The sequence below is a fragment of the Chelonoidis abingdonii genome, chromosome 9 (genome assembly GCF_003597395.2).
Source record: "Chelonoidis abingdonii isolate Lonesome George chromosome 9, CheloAbing_2.0, whole genome shotgun sequence".
In the NCBI taxonomy this organism is placed as follows: domain Eukaryota; kingdom Metazoa; phylum Chordata; order Testudines; family Testudinidae; genus Chelonoidis; species Chelonoidis abingdonii.
In genome coordinates, this window is record NC_133777.1 from 63,758,652 (window position 1) to 63,777,760 (window position 19,109).

General features: G+C 38.2%; 2 protein-coding genes across 2 annotated transcripts in view; one reads left to right on the top strand and one right to left on the bottom strand.

The window, feature by feature from the left end:
* The window catches only part of SCG3 (secretogranin III), a 57,120-nt gene extending 55,273 nt beyond the window's left edge, over nucleotides 1-1,847 (bottom strand). Inside the window, exon 1 of the mRNA XM_075069638.1 lies at nucleotides 998-1,847. The gene's annotated coding sequence lies outside the window, so the exon portion shown is untranslated. The remainder of the gene's footprint in view (nucleotides 1-997) is intronic.
* A 45-nt stretch (nucleotides 1,848-1,892) lies between these two features.
* Nucleotides 1,893-19,109, top strand: part of AP4E1 (adaptor related protein complex 4 subunit epsilon 1) — a 33,462-nt gene continuing 16,245 nt past the window's right edge. Inside the window, exons 1-14 of the mRNA XM_032778628.2 lie at nucleotides 1,893-2,118; nucleotides 4,009-4,080; nucleotides 5,372-5,495; nucleotides 8,469-8,542; nucleotides 8,954-9,075; nucleotides 9,942-10,101; nucleotides 10,670-10,836; nucleotides 11,532-11,605; nucleotides 14,880-15,002; nucleotides 15,097-15,206; nucleotides 15,794-15,933; nucleotides 16,730-16,842; nucleotides 16,991-17,109; nucleotides 18,147-18,449. Coding sequence (XP_032634519.1) covers nucleotides 1,963-2,118; nucleotides 4,009-4,080; nucleotides 5,372-5,495; nucleotides 8,469-8,542; nucleotides 8,954-9,075; nucleotides 9,942-10,101; nucleotides 10,670-10,836; nucleotides 11,532-11,605; nucleotides 14,880-15,002; nucleotides 15,097-15,206; nucleotides 15,794-15,933; nucleotides 16,730-16,842; nucleotides 16,991-17,109; nucleotides 18,147-18,449 — 1,857 coding nt within the window. The 5' untranslated portion in view covers nucleotides 1,893-1,962. The remainder of the gene's footprint in view (nucleotides 2,119-4,008; nucleotides 4,081-5,371; nucleotides 5,496-8,468; nucleotides 8,543-8,953; nucleotides 9,076-9,941; nucleotides 10,102-10,669; nucleotides 10,837-11,531; nucleotides 11,606-14,879; nucleotides 15,003-15,096; nucleotides 15,207-15,793; nucleotides 15,934-16,729; nucleotides 16,843-16,990; nucleotides 17,110-18,146; nucleotides 18,450-19,109) is intronic.

The window sequence follows — 19,109 nt, forward strand, 5'->3', positions numbered from 1 at the left end:
TTCGCAGGGCCAGCAGACAGAATCCCAGACTGGCAGGGGGCAGAGTGGAGCTGGCAGCCAGGACTGGCAGCACAGTGCCACTAAAAATCAACTCCTGCACTATACTATTGGATTCAGCCCAATATTTATTGCTGGACCAAGCTTAAAAAAAAACATGCAAAGAAGCAAGCTTTAGCTTTTGATAATTACACTCTTCTGAAGGTTACAAAACAAAAACTGAAATTTAACAAACTGATTCAGACTTAATAAGTTTTAAAGTTTAAAAAGAGCTTCTTAAAAATAAAAACAGGTATTGGGTAGGATGTTTCACTCCTTACTCACTCTGCCTGCATTTACACTGATAGAAAATGGAGGATAAGAACAACCTTAATATACAACAAAAGGAAACTATCCTTAAATTAATCATTTACAAAGTAGATGCTTACTGCATATTATGGATAATCTGTCTGGAGAGAGTAATTTCACAGTACAAAAGACAGGCATCACAACTGAGAAAATGATTCTTTCACAGCACATTGCCATGCTCTCTCAATTTAATTATGAAATCTGAATCAGTGTGTGATTGTACTTTTGTGTTTTTTTTTTTTCAGCCTTATCCATGCTGTTCCATTGAAGACAATCACAAAACTCCTGTTAACTTCACTGTTGAAAGATCAAGCTCATGTCCTATGCTATACATACATTTCTTCACTTCCAAGAGTGGATGCGGCAAAACCAAATTTTTATCTGTAAATGAAAAGCTACTGAGAAAAATCTAAACAAATTAGCCCCCTAGGGTATTTTTAATTTATTTCTTTGGAATTTATTTTGTTGTTTCTGCTAATAGAAGAAAAAGAGAAAAATCTCTTATTGGTATTTTCCATTGGAATAAAGGATCTGAAAATTCAGCTAATTCCGCTACTTAACTTATTCTTTTCAGACTTACACAGATAAAGACCTATAAGCATGTAACTGATTCGTTACAGCTCTTAGACATCAAAATAAGCATTTTACTAACCTATCCCAACACTGCTTCCCTCTTGGGTTGGCAGGATGGGTGGCCATCGTAGCGTTTGAGATTTTGTGAACTCACTTACGAAGAGAGGTTACCCAAAGCAACTCTTGCCATGTTTCAAAGCCTTGTGCGAGCAGTCCTGTCTGTAAGCAGTCCTGCCTGATTCCAGGACCCTTCTCTAAAGACTTAGATGCGCTCTCCAGCTTAGAAAGCTGTGTTTCAGCTCCCCCTTCAGGTTTAGCGGGCTATGCGTGGCAGGGTGTTGGGAGTTAAGGGAGGCCATGAAGCCTCTCAAAGAATGGGGCGTTGCCACTCACCAAGGGTGACCAGTGGCGGCAGCAGGGAGCCGCACAGCGGATGCCCAGCTCTGCTCCCCCACACAACTGAGCTGTGTCCCTACGTAGCCCATGGACCACTTGCGGTGCCGAGGTGACGCTGATGAGCAGGCCCCGTAAGCTATGCCGGAGGGAATACCGAGTCTCCGGCCCCCCCAAACTCAGACAAGGCTCCTAGGGAGAAAACCAAGCTGTCAAGATCAGCGCACGGTGCTAACGGGGCGGACTCCCACTCTGGGCCGGGGCTCCGGCCCCACATGCTTGACGCGCTGGGGTGGATCGATACGGTCTCGTGTGTCCGGGAGAGCGGGATAAGCTGCCGCCTGCAGGGGGCTCCTGGGCACCACCCCGAGCCTCGGGCGGGGGCGCTGCTCCCCCCCGCGCTCCCTGACGTCTCACATCATCGCGCCCCGAGGCCAGCGAAGGGCGGGGACTAGGGCTGCCTAGAGTCCAGGACCCTGCGGCTCTACGCGCCTCTTCCCGCCCCAGCAGCGTCCCGGCCACCCGCCGTGTCCGCTGTCCGCGCCAGGAGCCTCAATAAAGTTTTTTTAGTCAGGGAAAGCGGAAGTGGGGGCGGGACCAGGCCCTGCAGTTCCGGGAGGCGAGTAGGGGCTGCCACCGGCGAGGCCGGGCATGAGCGACGTGGTGGAGCGGACGCTGAGCGCGCTGCCCGGCTTGCTGGGGCAGCACGACCCAGGGGCCGGCCCCGGTGGGGGCCCGGGTCGGTTTTCGGCCACCTCGCGGCTGGGCAGCTTGATCCGGAGCATCACCGCGCTCTCCTCCAAACATGTACGGGTTGGTGGGGGCTCCGCGGCGGGCTGGGCCCCCGGCCAGCAGGACCTTCTCCCCTGTGAACTGTAGCCGTAGCCTCGGTCCCCGTCCCTAGGCTGAAAGCAAGCGGGGAGGCTGGGCCCGCGCTCCCCCTTCTCACCCGCGCCCCTGGCTTCCCGCGCCGGGTGTGTCTCATGCTCTGGGCAGGCGCGAAGCCATGGGGTCCCCTGTCTTTGGATATTAGAGTAGACGGGATTTCGGTCAAGCAGCTCCGCCCCTGCGCTGTGGGGTGTAGAAAAGTCTGAATGTGGAAGGTCAGCAGGTGTTGGCAGCTGCGTCTTGGGTGAAACACACCTGTTCAGCCTTGCCCAGTAACATAGTTTTCTTTCTACCCACTCAGCCTATTGGTATGCCCCAATTACAATAGTATCTGGGTGCCTGATAGGCTTTAATTAGGTTTCCCAGTGCTCCGGGATTGTCCTGGAGTCTTCAGGAATTAAAGATTTTGTAATTAAAGATTGTAATGTGGTAAAACAACCAAAATTGGCAACTTTACCTTTCATATAGTTATGCTTAGTATCTTTACCTCGCCCCAGTTACAGAAGTGCTGTAAATACCTATTTTACACATTGGGAGCTGAGGCACAGAGAGGTTAAATGGTTTGTCCATAGTAACACAGGAAGGTAGTGACAGACCAGGATCTCAAAACCAGAGCCTAGAGCCCTAACCATTGGACCACCTTTCCTTCCAGTTTAGTACAGGGAGTAAATATGAATGCAATACACAGTGATGGGTTTACTATTATATTTAATCCGTTACTATTCGTAAGAGTGCGTGCTATACAGGTGTGCAGGACCTTAGTGTTATCTGTCATCCAAAATAATGCATCTTGTCATTCCCTGACACCATGCTGTGTATTAAGAGGAGGTGGGGTCGGTCGACGCTACGCCTGGCTCACGAGACAGCTTATGGTGTTCGACACCATCAGGTGGTCCAGAGACATTTATACCAAACACATCACTGGACACCGCCAATACCACACTGAGTAATTGAGACAGCTGACCAGGGAAATAACCCACTTCCTTCCCTGAGGGACCAAGGGGTGCACCCTACCCATGTACCTATCCGCTCCACTGATACTGACTTGGGCTCCTTATTCATTCCCTGGGTGGCGAACCCGAGCCCACTTATTCACTGACACTTTAAAAACCCTTGCACCCCAATCTGGGTCTATGCTGTATGTATGTATCTTTTCATCCTTGCAAACGGGATCTGTAACCCCCCATAACCCAAGCCTGAACCGAGATGTAAAGTACTTTCCCTTTCAACTTGTGTATATTTCATTTCAAACATTTATTTCAATACTGCTTGAGAAGAAAGAGTGTTACTGGCTGAATTACCAGCATCACTGTCTAGGCATTAGAGGTCTCATCTAAGTCCTAACTAGGGCCAAATTGCTGAGCCTTGCAAAATGGCTGCAGAATGTAGTTTCTGTTTTGAATGGCATGTATTAAAACTGTCTACTTTAAAATATTTTCCAAGAATATAAATGAAGTACTGTTAGACCATTTTAAATCAATAAACATCTGTGTACTGTAATACAAGCCAGTGGAAGAGTGAGCAGATGAAAATGTAGATATGGAAAGTATATGATTTTCTGTGCTTTAAAAAAAACAGTATATGGAAATCTAGTGAAACCCTTTGAAGCTGTAAATCTAGTGAAATTGGAAGTGTAATAAGCTTTGTAATATTATTTATTAAAAAAAAAATGATTACTATAAGATTATATATATTATTTTGATAGCATTCTAATAGATCATGCTTTCCTTGCCATCATTCATTTTTGTTTTGTTTTTACCTCCCAAAATTATGCAAGATCTTAAAAATGTTTAAATTATTCTTTTATAGGAGGAAGAAAAACTAATACAACAGGAACAAACTAATTTGAAGGCAACAGTTTCTGCTCCCACTACAACACTTGTAAGTTTTAGTCTTATTTGTAATGAAATTTACCTTTACTGTAGACTGAATTTAAGAATAGTGATGTGCAGACTTGTGCTTGGCAGAGTGAGTGAATACATCTGAGTTTGATATAGTTGGTATACACTAGAGACATCTTACATTTATTAGCACCATTACTAGAACATGCTGTGCTTGTAATACATCTTATGCCTACACCTAGGGTTTTGCAATGGTGCCCAAGCAGTGAGAGCACCATTGCAACTGTGCTTGCTTGGAGTGGGTCATTCTGTACTCTTGCAGTACTAGTGTAGACAGGGAAATCAGGTGATGCAGCTGAGCAGGTCCAATTACTCCTCCCAAGTGCAGTCTTTGAATTTTCCTGCCTGTCTGTCTGTGCTGTCTCAGAACACTGGTTCTATCATCTGTCAAGTTAGCACCCACTGGTTGCTTAAGATTAGTCAAGGGAATTCTCTAATGCATTAAAGATTTCAGTCAAGCATGAGATGCTTCTGTGTTCATAATAATTACCTTTCTAACATTACATGCAGTTCCATTGTATATGCAATTTAGGGATTATCTGTACTTTAAATTTACATGCTACCTTAATCCAAATTAACTTTCAAGAGCAAAAGTGGTCCCGGAATAACTCCATGTTTGGAGTTCTTATTCTGGAATAAGTCTGTCCACACATCGTGGTATTCAGGAATAATTATTCCTGAATAATTCCATGTGTATACAGACCCTGTCTTTTTGCTACATTGTCACATCGCAGGATCATATTTAATTTGTCACTCGCTATTGGCTTTATAAAGTTGTGGTCCACACTATCATAAAAATGTTTTTTAACAGAGAGATTATTTAATGAAAACATTTCTCTTCCATTTGTGACTGCACTGACCACTTTCCTCCCTTTGGTGATACAACAAAAATGGGATGTGGAATCATTTGTGGTATTGTACGTATGGTGGTACAGTGCCTTGTGACTATTCATTTTAATACCCATGGTCATAATTTTGTTCTGAATGCAAGGATGCCACTCATAGCCAGATAACATGATCTTTATGCCTGGGATTTGACAAAGTTCAGTTGTAGTTTAACTTAAATTTGTTTTGAAACAGTATCACATCAAGTATTGATAAACTTTCATTTTAGAAATGTTAAATTCTGATTTTAGAAAAAGTAGTGCTTTTTGTTTATAATACATACATGATGTCAAAGTCTCAAAGCTCAATACGGTAGAACTGCAAAGAGGAAAAGAGCACTTTATAACTATTCTAAATTTCTTAATATTTCATTCTTGGTATTTCAGAGACTGATGAAAGAATGTATGGTGAGACTAATCTATTGTGAAATGCTAGGATATGAATCCTCCTTCGGATACATCCATGCTATTAAGCTAGCACAACAAGGAAACCTTTTAGAAAAAAGAGTTGGTATGTGTATGAGACTCATATATCTTAACATTGTGCTCAAAATTGCCATAAATGTCCCCTGAAATTGGGTTGGAAGTCATACTAAACACAGGAACTGGTTGAAAGTTTTCTCCCACTTTTCACAATTTTATTTTCAATATTTTTTTTGGTATGGGGGGAATAATCCAACTTGATATTTCAAAATTTGAAAATACAAAATTATTTGAATTTTAAGGAGCTCTGTACCTGGTTGAAAAATGGGGAAAGGGGAAACCATAAAAAAAAACCTTTGTATTTAATAATTTTGAATATCAGCTCTAGTAAACACTAGAGACATATAAGCATTTTCATTTAAAGGGTATTTATATATAGTTGTCATAAATAACCTCTTAAAATAATATAACTGGAATATTAAATAAACAAAATTTAGCGAAGTAAGAGTATTTCCAAATTGAGAGTGCCGGCTCTCCGACATTCAACTATATTTATGCTTTTGTAGGAATTTATAATTATTTTCTTTTCAATATTAGTGCAGTGCCCTTTAAGCATATTCTTCGCTGTCTTTGTACATTCAGGTCACCTTGGGTTAGAGGTGGTTTGTGACAAATAAGGTGAGAGGGAAGATAATGAGAGCATCAGTGCAGAAGTCTATCGAGAAATCTGACTGATGGTGTAAAAGAATTTTTGAAATTTTACACCACTTATTGTATGGGAGGCAAAGAGGAGTTTCGTATCTCTGTTTTAGTTACAAAGTCTTATCAGTAGATTTGTTTCAAGGAGTTGACTTTCTGATTAATCTGGTGTATCTCCAAGAGGTTGCTGATTCAAGTGTCTTAGTGAAGACATTTCTTGTTGTGTTGCAGAGAAAATAGTTCAGATGTGGGCCAAATTATCTGCATCCACAATAGCAAGATAATATAATGGGTGAAATAACGGTTAGGTTTTCTGTGTTTGAATTTCAGCTAGTCTGATTCACTCAAGCACTGGAGTTGGATAAACCTTGTTTCAGAAACTGTAATTTTAGATCCATGTCCTTCCTGACTATTGAAGTGAAATAGTGAAAAAGTGCTCGGTGTGATGCTCGTAGGAATTAACAACACTTTCTTGTGGAAGGCAGGGTGCAATCTCTTTTGAAGACTGCTTGTATATGGCCTCTGATCAAGAGATTATTTCTTGACATTGACAATCTGGCTGACTGTCCACCAGTTTCATATCTTCCCTTGTAGGTAATATTATTGAGAAGGTTGTATGAGACCAGTCTTTTCAGTATCTAGATGCCTCAGATCTCCTGGACAAAAAAAACCAGCACTCATTGCTTTGTCTTGATGATCTACTAGCAATGGAGAATGAGTAGGTGTCTATGCTGATATTATAAAGTTGTTCAGTTGTCTTTGGTACTGCTGAATCTACAGCTGTATGCAATGGTTGACAGGGCTCTTGAGTGTCTCCATTCTTTCCTGGGTGAGCAGTCCCATGGGGTTGCATTAGGGAATTGTTCATCTGCCTCAAGGGTTTTCTTGTGGAGTCATCCTCAGTCTTGTCACTCCTCTTGTTCGGGGTGTGTGTGTGAGAGGCAGATGAACAATTACCTAATGGAACCCTCTGGGATATATATCTGGGTCTTCTAGGAGTGTTAGTGAGGCGGCATGGGTTCTCATCTCTTCAGTATGTTTATCTCCTCTCACTTGATCTTGCCATCATGTTTGAGTGTTAGGTGGCAATCTAGGAACAAATGAGATCAAGTTAGTTGAGGCTAAATCCAGATAAGACACAGGTGATGTTGGTAGGTTGGGAAAAACCTCTGAAGTGGCAGGGATTATCTCGGCTTTCTTGACTGCCGGGTTGTGCCCATCACACCGTAACCTCCTGTTTCGTTCAAGTTTGCCACTTGAGAGTTCAGGTAGAAAACAACTGCTGTTAGACAATAAGGTAGCACCTGTTATCATGAAGGCTGCTTTTTAAAAATCTAGGTCTGGCCAGAAGGCTGTGGTTTCTTCTTTGCAATATGGAATTTGCTACGATAGTCCATGTCTTTATCACTTACTGATACTAGACTACTGCCATGTATTCATTGTAGGCTACACCTGAAATTAATTCAGACACTGAAGGTAGTTCAGAATGCAGTGATCTGATTGTTTAGAGGTTTATCATTTCACCAGTGGTTCAAGACCTATCTATTGGTTTCTTTCTGGAATCTAAATTGTAAAACCTTAAATGGCCCAAGCCTACTGGTCTGAGACCCACAAACTATCCCCATATAATAGTTCCGCATTTTGTGATCAGAAGAGGTGCTTATTCCATTAGGGTCCTTGATTAAGTTCCCTCCTTAGTTCCAAATGGTTGAATTCTGTGACCTTCAGGCCATCCCCAAACTCTGTCTGATTTCTTGGATATCTGAGGAGGGTGAGGGGATGAATGGGGTTTGAGCTGTGATAGAGGATTTGTTTGCTCTCCTATAATTATATAGGTTGATTTGTGTTATGGGATTTTGTTAGTATGGAAAAAAACATTCATTTCCTAATGAATTCTCTCTTATATGATGTCATCCTCAGTGCTTTAGATCTGACATCTTTACAGGGTCCTCTTAATTTTGGACACAACTTGTGAGTTTCAAGTCCATCCTTACTGAACACTACAACAAGCTAAATATATCCAAGCAACCAGATTATAAAAAACAGTTAATTTAAATCCTGACATTAAAAAAGTAATAGAGTACATCTATAAGGCAACTCCCCCCGCACAGCAGTGAATCTCAGAGTCAGTTACTCGAGCTCTGAAACTCACTGCCGCAGGGTTCTTTTTTCTTTTCCTTTCTTTTCTTTTCTTTTCCTTTCTAGACTTACCCACAGAGATCATATAATCTGCCAGTATTTTCACCTATGATTTGAGTCGTCAGCTCTTGTGTTCTGGATGTCTTAAGTTCTCCTGTTAACATTTGGAAATAGTTTATTACTGGAAAAGATGAAGGAGGTTTTTTGTTGTTTTCTTTTGTAGGTTATTTGGCTGTTTCTTTATTCCTCCATGAAAATCATGAACTGTTGCTTCTGCTTGTGAACACAGTTGTGAAGGTACAGCTTTATGGGAGGTTTGGAGAAAAACATTACGCTAGCTTTTTAGGCCAGTGCTTTTCCAAGTATAATGCCAATTTAATTCTAAACTATGTAATCATTAATAAAATCTACTTGTTTGTCAGTTAACACTGAAATAAGAAAAATGAATATTCACCTGAGCTTCTTATGGGACTCTAATGTATCCTTTTCCTATGGTTATAGTTTCAAGTTTTGTAGCAGTATTAAACAAATACAATTAAAATTTCACAAAAAAATTGAACAATCCCTTAATTAGCAGAGCATTAGAGAGCAGTGCTTCACAGTATAGCATAAAAAGTGGAGGCTTTCCCACATTTAGCCTTAGAAATGAAAAGTTTCTCATAGTTTAAATTAGAAATGACCATTTTGTTGTCTTAATGACTGTGACAGGACTTGCAGAGCACTAACCTGGTTGAGGTGTGTATGGCACTTACTGTTGTCAGCCAGATCTTTCCACGGGAAATGATTCCAGCTGTACTTCCCCTCATAGAAGACAAACTTCAGCATTCTAAGTACGTATTCACTTATAGGAAGGACTTCAGCCTTTGTTATAAACTTGGAATGTCCTAAAATTTAGATGTTTTGTTTCAGTGTGTAAATATTTCTCTTAAGTACTGTTTTTGCTCTGAATCCTTCCTTAGTCATTATTCACAACTTTGTGTTCCTTTTCAAATTTTCCTTTTGTGTCCCCCTCCCCTCTTTAGTTTGTGCATTCTTGATTGCACAATGGATGTCTTTTGTTTTGCTTCAGCATTGTTGATGGATAAATGTCATGTAATTTTATGCACGTGGAGATACTGTTGCACTATGTGGGTTAAGAAGTGTTTGTAGTGTAAATAGAGTAACAAATTGTACCCTTGGAATTCATTCCATCACAGAAAGATCTGTCCCTGATTTTTGGAGAAGTTGAGCATGCGCAAACCCCACTGAAGACTTGTGAGGTGTAGGTGCTCAGCCTTTTGAATATCAGGCCTCATAGTTAATAACATTACATACATGAAAATACAGAGCTAGCACGGAGTACATACTAAACTAAAAGGTAGCAGAAGCATGATCTAACTCCAGGAACTACTAAACTCTATGCTTGCTGTGCCACTGACTCATCATGTGGCCTTTGCCAGATTACTTATCCTCTCTCTTGTCTCGGTGTCCTCATTTGTAAAACTTGGATGATAATACTATTTCAGAGGCATCATGATATGATGCCTAGTTAATATTTTTAACTAACTAGCTATGAAAGTGGGAAATGTTACAAAGTCAGTAGTTTTCATAAAAATCAAGTCTCTATTTCATAATATAGAGAAACAATTTAGGTTAAGTAAAACTTCTAGTTAGGGTCAAGTTGATTGATCTTTTAAAGAAAAATGTTTCTCTTTAGGGAAATTATCAGAAGAAAAGCAGTTCAGGCCTTGTATAAATTCTATCTCATTGCTCCCAACCAAGTCCAGCACATCCATGACAAGTTCCGGAAAGCCCTGTGTGATAGGGATGTTGGAGTCATGGCTGCTTCTTTACACATTTACCTTCAAATGATTAAGGTAGGCTGAGAATTAGAAGCCTAATTGAACATATAGGCTGGTTTTTAAAATGTACAAACAACTGTAAAATTGTTCTGTAGGAAAATCTCTCTGGAAGGATGGTCTATCAACTTGTCTTCAGTTAGTTATGAACGTGAATCGGGATAATCAGTACTATATTCATTTGCATTCCAACCCTTGACGTAAGCCCCAACTGACCTGTTCAGAGCCTGACACTGGTGATCAGCACCTTTGGCATAATGGCCTTGTTTTTAAGTCCAAAGTTTAGGGTTTTTTCAGTGGGTTATAGATTATGCTGAGGATTGCCTGTGAATTCAGTGTACCATTGCAAGGGAAATGCTTTCAGTCCTATTCACTGTCTTGCTGAAAATACAGGGAAAACACTTCAAGCTTAATAAAGCAAAAAGGAGTTGATGTTGGGGGTTGAGAGGAAGAAGTGATGGGTTAGGAAATGGAACAATTAATTGAATAATAGCTAATAAGATTATATTCCTGTCATGGGTTTATGGTGTATTTCTGAGGCATGGTACTTAAAATATTTGAATGTATTTCTCTTTTCCTTGGCTAGAAAAATGCATCTGGATACAAAGACTTGACAGAGAGCTTTGTAACCATTCTAAAGCAGGTAGTAGGAGGAAAGCTTCCTATAGACTTCAATTACCACAGTGTGCCAGCACCATGGCTACAAATTCAGCTCTTAAGAATACTGGGGCTGTTAGGAAAAGATGATCCAAGGTAACCAGTTTCTTCTATGTAATCAATTCTTTGAAAATAGAAAGAATACACAGTGAGTCATTATTGTGTGGTAACATAACTTTTACTGTGCTGTCATGACACAAAAGAAAAGAAAGGATTAATACATTCCATTTGCTCTTTATTAACAAATACTGTGAAAAGTTATTTATTGAATAGTTATTATACTTACCTTGTTTCTCAGCTCCTATGTGGGTCAGGCAGCTAATTATGGGATATGTGGTGAGAGACACTTGTGGACTTGAGATCAGAATTTCCGTTAATTTGGTTGTTAATATGATCACAGTGAAAATCCAAGACAAGGCAGTATAAAAAGAGTGCTGTCCTTTGTACGAGTTTAGATGTTTGTGTTCTCTATTCCTCTTAGTAAATAAGACAGACTTTTTGGTTGAGCAGCAAGGAATGTATTTTTAGTCTATCTTGAAACAATAGATGGCTTATTTGAAAGTAGCAAGTATCTTGTGAGATGCCATTTAGAGCCAGATTGTAGCCCTTACTCGCTCTAATGAGAATTCATTAATATGAATAGTTTCATTGAAATCATGTGGAGCAACTTGTAGGAGTAGGATGTTATTTTTTCACTAAATAGGTATATACAGGTGGCTTTTTTTGTGTGTGTGTGATTACTGGGCTTCAAATGAAGTGAGAACTTTTTTATAATTTTTATTTTGTAACAGGACAAGTGAATTAATGTATGATGTTCTGGATGAGTCTTTAAGAAGAGCAGAAATAAATCATAATATTACATATGGTGGGTGAGAATATTTTGTATAAGAACAAATATGTGCAAAGAATGAAAATGTAAGTGTTATTGTTCTGTTGACATGAGTAACTGTATTCTTTTGTTTAGTGATCTGGCGAGGTCATGAATTTGGGTATTGTGACTGGTGAATTATAAAGCAAGGAAGTAGAACGTTAGTAATGTTAACACATGAACAGAAATTATATATTCCTGTATAATGTAGTTTTGAAATGTTTTTCAAGTGAAAATTATTTATTTAATGGGAAACTACTAAATATTTATAGATCCAAATTTGCGTACATATAAACTGCTGGATACTATGTGAAAGTCCTCCAAATTGTTTTGGGCTTTGTCTTTTCCTCAGTATACAACATCATGTACTTGTGAAATCATCAATTGCACCGGTGTATTCATTATAGTAGCTAACTTGAAAAAAAATGGTGTTACTGCCTTATGTGTCAGAAGGAAAGACTGAACTTCAGGTTTCTTAAAAAATCCTCCACATGATTAGTTGTTGAGAAACTTAACAAAAAGTGTGTGTGAGAGACGTCTTTTCCTTTCGCAAACACATTTGTGATCATAGAATATCAGGGTTGGAAGGGACCTCAGGAGGTCATCTAATCCAACCCCTTGCTCAAAGCAGGACCAATCCCCAGACAGATTTTTGCCCCAGATCCCTAAATGGCCCCCTCAAGGATTGAACTGGGTTTAGCAGGCCAATGCTCAAACCACTGAGCTATCCCTCCCCCCTGATCTCTTGAGTTGCTCTCTAGAATCTGTTGTTAAATTATTTCCAGAGCTCATTGATACTGATGCATGTGAAAGTGTGTTTTGACATAAAGCACTACAATAAATCTTACAATTGTTGTGAACAGTCATGTTAGTTTACTGTTAAAAAAAAAATTTGACAGTAGAGCAGAACCAACAAGATATAATACTTTCAGATTCCTAAGGGCATATTGCAAACTATGGAGAGTTTGAAAGATGTGTGGGTTGGTTTGCTTGTTTTTGCTATCGTTTTCAAGCACAAATATATAAGGTTCTAGAACACTAAATTAACAACTGTTCTTTTACTCTTAAAAAAAAAATGTAGTATTTCATGGTTTTAAAATGGAGCCATAAATGTTGCCAGCAATTGATAGAAAATTAAGACGTGGTTTTGAAAGTGTCTTGAATAACAGTTGAACGTATACCCCAAAGTTCTAGGAGTCTGTTTCCTTGACTAGGTGTATTTTCTAAGCATTAATGAAAGTGAGATGCACATTAAATGCAGAATACTCACCCACCCCTTTTTAAATTTTTTTTTTTTGTCGAATGATATACTGATGAAACATCTGTCAAGTCTTATAACCATCCATTCACTGTGTTTCACTTGTATGCCGGGGTGTGCTTTTATGCAGGAACAGCAACATAGACAGTCAGGGATTTATTTTCTTAGTGTATGATGGATTTACACATGCAACTCTCAAGAGAGTTAATGTGCATAAATTCTCTGCACAGTGAGAGGAAATTGGATTCCCAAGACTGAACGTTAAATACTTTAGGGATCAGAGTAGACAACCATATGTAAAAAGCCTTATTTTGGCACTTATCAAGTAAAATGTACACAGAAAACAGAATTTACATGTGCATTCCTTTGCTTGCTATATGTTAATTATTGATACAGTGCTAAAGAATCTGTAATGCAAGGAAATGTGAAAATGTTAAAATCTAATTACTTTGTTGCAAAATAGTCAATTCTGTAATATTAAAAGCCATACCTTGAAGACATTCCTAGCTTGTTTCATGTAGCTGCACAGTTAGTGCACATACCTTTCTAATATTTAGTTTAATTGCTAACAATTGATAGATTCTGGGCTGTTCATCTCATGGCTAACCTATATGAGATGTGGAAAGAGCATGTGAATTGTTGCCATGGTCCTAAATACCAGTTGGCAATCTAACTTCGATATTGAATTTTGCTACTGACTCACCTAAATTGGTGCCCTAAAAGATTAATTTGTATCTCCTTTTCTTCACTTCACTTGTTATCTCATTTAGCTTTTCCCAGCTGAAATATTTTTTTTTCCTCAGAGGAATTATGCGGCTGAGCTCTTGTCCCTTTTGTCTATGTTATAAAGTTTGTTGATCTTGGTTGTTCATAATGACTTCCTAACTGCTGCTGTGATAGTCCAATGATAATTTTGAGTCTCTGTGAAAACCTTTAAAGTTTACCTTTTGCTTCTTTTTGGACCTCCACACTATGTAGTCTCTTCAGTGGCTATATTTTACAACAAATTTCAGGGCTGGGAAGCTGTCTACAAAACTAAAAAGTTTAATATTTTTTGAAAGAGAAAATAACCAAGAATCCAGTTCTTTTCCCATTGAAATCAGTGAGAGAGCTGTCATTAATTTAAGTGAGAATAGGATTAGGCCCCCAGTCCATATGAATGTGCCTTACCTGAAAGTCAGTCAGAATACCGGATGGTGGAAACTTCTGTTCAACAAAATCAATTCAAACTTTTCCGTACGCTAAACATAAAAGGCAAATCAGTTTTAGATAAATTTCTCTCCCTAAAGACGTAATAATCCATTGCTGGGCCCCAAAGTCTTGTCTGTTGTTGACAGAGAAGTATATTCTTGTGTTTTTTTGTTTTTTTTTAAGTCAAACTACTGAGCTTTTGCCCACCCTTTCTGTACTTCATCTATCCACCCTACTATGTAAACTGTACTAGGCTCCCTACCAGATACCAGATGTTACTAACAATAACTGCTTGCAAAATTTTTCTGCATTAAGAAACAAACATTATCATCTTCCTCTGATGTCATCTTCCTGGTATGTGGATGATAAAGCAGAGAAAATACTTCCAGTCACTTGTGCGAAGTAATTGAAATGCCACTCTCCAATAGTGACTATGTACCCAACCTAGCCATTGTCCAGCTACATTATTTGGCCTCTTCTAAACAGGACAATCTTGAAGTCTCATCTAGTTGGGTGAATCACATTCATGGGATATGCAGTAGGGCTATTGCTTGCCTGAAAGGAGGACATTTTTTCACATCCAAACAGTAACACTTGTTTAAAATATTTAATGAGATAATATTTAAGATCCCAGAAATCTCCATGCTGCGTGCATATTAGATTTCTTTAAAATATTAAGCCCAACCCCTTTCTAGAGAAACAGTCGTCATTTGACACGAAGATTTTTTTAATTGTATATACTAGCTTTTTTATGAGAACGTATGTTTTAGAAATGTATATTCTTAAATAATTGCCGTTTAACATTTGTTGTTTTTCCCCCAGCTATCTTATTTGAATGTGTACAAACAATTTATACCATTTGCCCCAAATCTGATCTGCTTGAGAAGGCTGCCAAATGCATTGGAAAATTTGTTCTATCACCTAAAATTAATTTGAAGTATTTAGGTAAGGATAGCTGATCATCTCAGCAAGAAGATTTTAATCTGATCATGTGTATGTGATCTTTTGTCATATCTTTATGCAATAATTTATTTTCTAGGACTAAAGGCGCTGACCTATGTTATCCAGCAGGATCCTAATCTGGCACTTCAGCACCAAATGACAATAATTGAATGTCTAGACCATCCTGATCCTATCATCAAAAGGGAAGTAAGTTGATTTTTGAAAGCCCATAAAGAGAGCTTAATGTTTAAAATTCATGCTATATTAACATCATTTTAGAGTAAATGCCAATATTACAATAGTGGCATCATCAAACAAGGCATGTTTATACTGTTCGGCCGTGGTAACTGTGTGAAAGGAATTAAATAGAAAACTTGGCTCTCTTCATACTTTGTTTTCTCCTTTCCTTTTCTGCAAATCTTTTATTTCATTCTAAAAACAGTCTAAAAACATTCCTTAAGAAGATAAATGCCAGTATGATGTGAGAATAAAACAATATATTGTGTTTGAGATTTTTGTCCAATTTGGCACTATGTACACCGCTACCTCCCGATATAACACAAATTTGTATATAACGCGGTAAAGCAGTGCTCCGGAGGGGCTGGGTTGCGCACTCTGGTGGATCAAAGCAAGTTCAATATAACACGGTTTCACCTATTATGTGGTAAGATTTTTTGGCTCTCAAGGACAGCGTTATATTGAGGTAGAGGTGTACTAAGTTCCTGTCTGTGTGTCATTCCTGTGTTGTGTTATTAGAGTTACTTAAATGTTGTTTCTTTTGTTTTTCCCTTCAGACATTGGAGCTTCTCTATAGAATTACGAATGGGCAGAATGTAACTGTCATAGTTCAAAAGATGCTGGACTACTTAAGACAAAGCAAAGAAGAATACACCATCATCAACTTAACTGGCAAAATAGCAGAATTAGCTGAGAAATATCCTTTTATTGAAGATTTATAGCCAGAGCTTCTGTTACAGCTTCATGTGACATTACTATTCACATCCTCCAAAGATCATTTTGTGGCCTTCCAGGAAAAAGAGGGAGCCCAGGATACTATAATTCTTTATTTCAAATGTAAAAAAACCAGAAGAAATAATGATCTCAACATTTTTTTATTTTTTTATTTTATCACAAAGTAAAGGGCACTGAAGTGTTTGGGCTTTGCTTTGGAGTTCACCTTTTAAGTATATTAATAACCTTCTCTTAAAAGAAAACTTTAAAAAGCATGCACTGTAGTGTGAAAAAGAGAAGGAGTTTTCTGCCTTATTGAATTAGACTTCAGCACTTCCTGACTGTGAGTATGGTTTTCCTAGTAGAGTGCAGCTCTTCCAATGAAATAGATAGTTGTGGAGCATGATATGGCTTTGTTTAAAAAAAAAAATTAGAAAAAAATCCGCAATAGTCCAAAAAGCATCCTCATTAAATGAGAACACTATAGGACAGCAATGGTGCATGCTTTGGGATTGCGAAACACTCAGAAGAAAAAAGATTCACAGTTCCATATGGTAACACTTTTGGAACCACAGGCTCTGGGAAAACTGCCCTGTTCGTCCTTTTTCTCCTTCCTTAGCTTGGAAAACATTTCAATAGTAAAGACTTGTCTGTTCAGATATTCCATATATGTATGTACCCTCAAAAGTTTTTAATCTCCTTTTTTTTTAATTGTAAGTAAAAATAGATAAGATATACACTAGTGTATAACGTTTATCTTCCCTTAACGTTCTGGAAACATATGCCCCTGACAATGGGTGGTTCATCCAGACTATGAATGCAGTATTTTCGGTAGGAGGAGATGTAATGCACCCTGACATCCCAAACAACTTCTTGAGGCTGCTGGCTGAAGGTGGGTAACTTACTGAATTCTATAAAGAGAAGCCATTCTTGGTTAGCTAATGTCTTGGTTTTATTTTTCTAAATCTGTCTTGAATTCTATGACACATGCAGCATAATTTTTTAAGCAAAGATTTAATAATGTGTCATTTTCTTTTTAGGATTTGATGATGAAAAGGAAGATGAGCAGCTACGGCTTTATGCTGTCCAGTCTTATCTTTCTTTGCTGGAGGAGGAAGATACATTTTATCCACAGAAATTTCTTCAAGTTATGAGTTGGGTAAGGTTGCTGCAGTATGAAAATATGATAGATGTGAAAACTGCCTGTCATAAGTGATGGCTTTTTGAACTTTATATTCTTTTTTTTTTTTAAAAAAAACTTATTACACTGAAATTTATTCTACCAACCACCTGTTTCAGTGGCTGTGAGATTTTCTGCTTTTCCATAGTAAGGCTGTATGTGTTTGTGAAATGCATTTGTAACCTTATAATGACCTGGCAAGCTGCTGAACTTGTATTCTGTGACACCTGTGAAAGCAAGCAGATTCCACTTGAACTGGAAATGGAGCAGATGGTTAATTGTACTTATATAGCTATTGGGTTAGCACTGTGCTAGGCAGCTACTTGATTTAATGAACCAAAAATTGGTATCCCGCTTATGTATTTCACTTGCATTTTCACAAACAATAAAATGTAATCTCAAGCATTTTCCATTTAAAACTGAACTATAGCTTGGAAAACCCTATCTGCATTAGAAAATCTGCACCTTGATGACTACAATTGTCACAAATGGGTTCCCTTGAACCAGTGCTGAAAACAATTTAATTGCTAGGGTAGATATGACAGGCATTGTTACAGAAAATAGTATTGATTTGCCAACAGAAACCTTAAGTTGAGATAGATTTTTTTTTTTAAATAAATGAAAGTAGCTTGATCTGCTGTGCACTAATAATTAAACTGTTTTCAGGATTAGAGAGAATTGGTTGCTGATCACTGTTCTGGGTGGTGGTCAGTTTTGTAGAGTAGATAGAACTACAGTGAAATGATCTTAAACTGAGGACCAGCCAGCAGTACTCGAAAATCAGCAGACCCTATGTCTTTTTCTACCGTATATTGCTTGTTTTTGTTTTAAGTGGATATATAATGTAAAAAATTATTTTTAAAGTCCAGAATTTAAAGGATTTCCTTATTTTATAAGATTTGTTTAATGCGAGGTGGATTTTATGTTAGAGTATTACCATTACATCTTAATTTCCAAAATGAAAGCATTGATGCCTGTGTAACAGAATGTCTTTTATATCTGCGTCTTGCTCATAGGTTTTGGGGGAGTATTCCTACCTTACAAATGATGGTGATCCAGAAATCATTATAACAAGACTGCACAGGTTGCTGAAGCAGACTTTTGTTACTTCTGAAACAAAAGCCTGGATTATGACTGCAATCACTAAAATGTCATCCCGTATGTCCTGTTCTAAAACAGTTGATAAACTAATCCAGGAATTCAGCACTTCTCTAGACACATGTATGAGGCAATATGCCTTTGAATTAAAACATCTGTGTGAAAACAAGGAGCTGATGAAAAAGTTGCTTCCGCTTGATGCCAGTTGTGATGAGATAATGGTAAGATAACTGTAACATATGTATTCTGTGCTTACAAATTCATGTATTTCTATAAAATATGTATTTTTAAATGATTATATTTAGCTATGTCTGAGAGGAAAGATGCAAATTTATCAAATCACTTAGAATGAGTTGCAATAAGCACTCTTAGTGGGATTCTTGATAAATCTGGATGTGCTCGTGATATTAAGAGACAGTGAACAATGAAGTTGTCATTTGCTATGCTATGTTCATATTTGTTGTTTTATAAAATGGATTTTTTTAGGAAGGCAAATTCAGTCTTTTGTATATCCAGTATTACGCAGCATTAGATTGTCTTTGTGGAACTGTTGAACTGAGGTATAGTATTCGGGAAGGGAAATGTTTACCTCCCTGACTAATTTTACTGTAAAATTAGTATATTTACATGGTGTTCAGTTAGATTGTGTTGGGATGCAAGGTCTTTTGTTCAAGATTTCTTGTCCAAACATACCAGTGAGATTGGAAAATTGTAGAGAAGCTAATTATGCTTAAGACCTACTGTCCAAATTGGTCTTCTGTTTTAACATGTTATCTCAATACCTTCTATATATAAAATACTCCCTTGGACGATAGTGTGAAGTATGGAATACATGATCTTCTTAGTGATGCAAGTGGGAGAGCTGTGAGATGTCAGTGTGC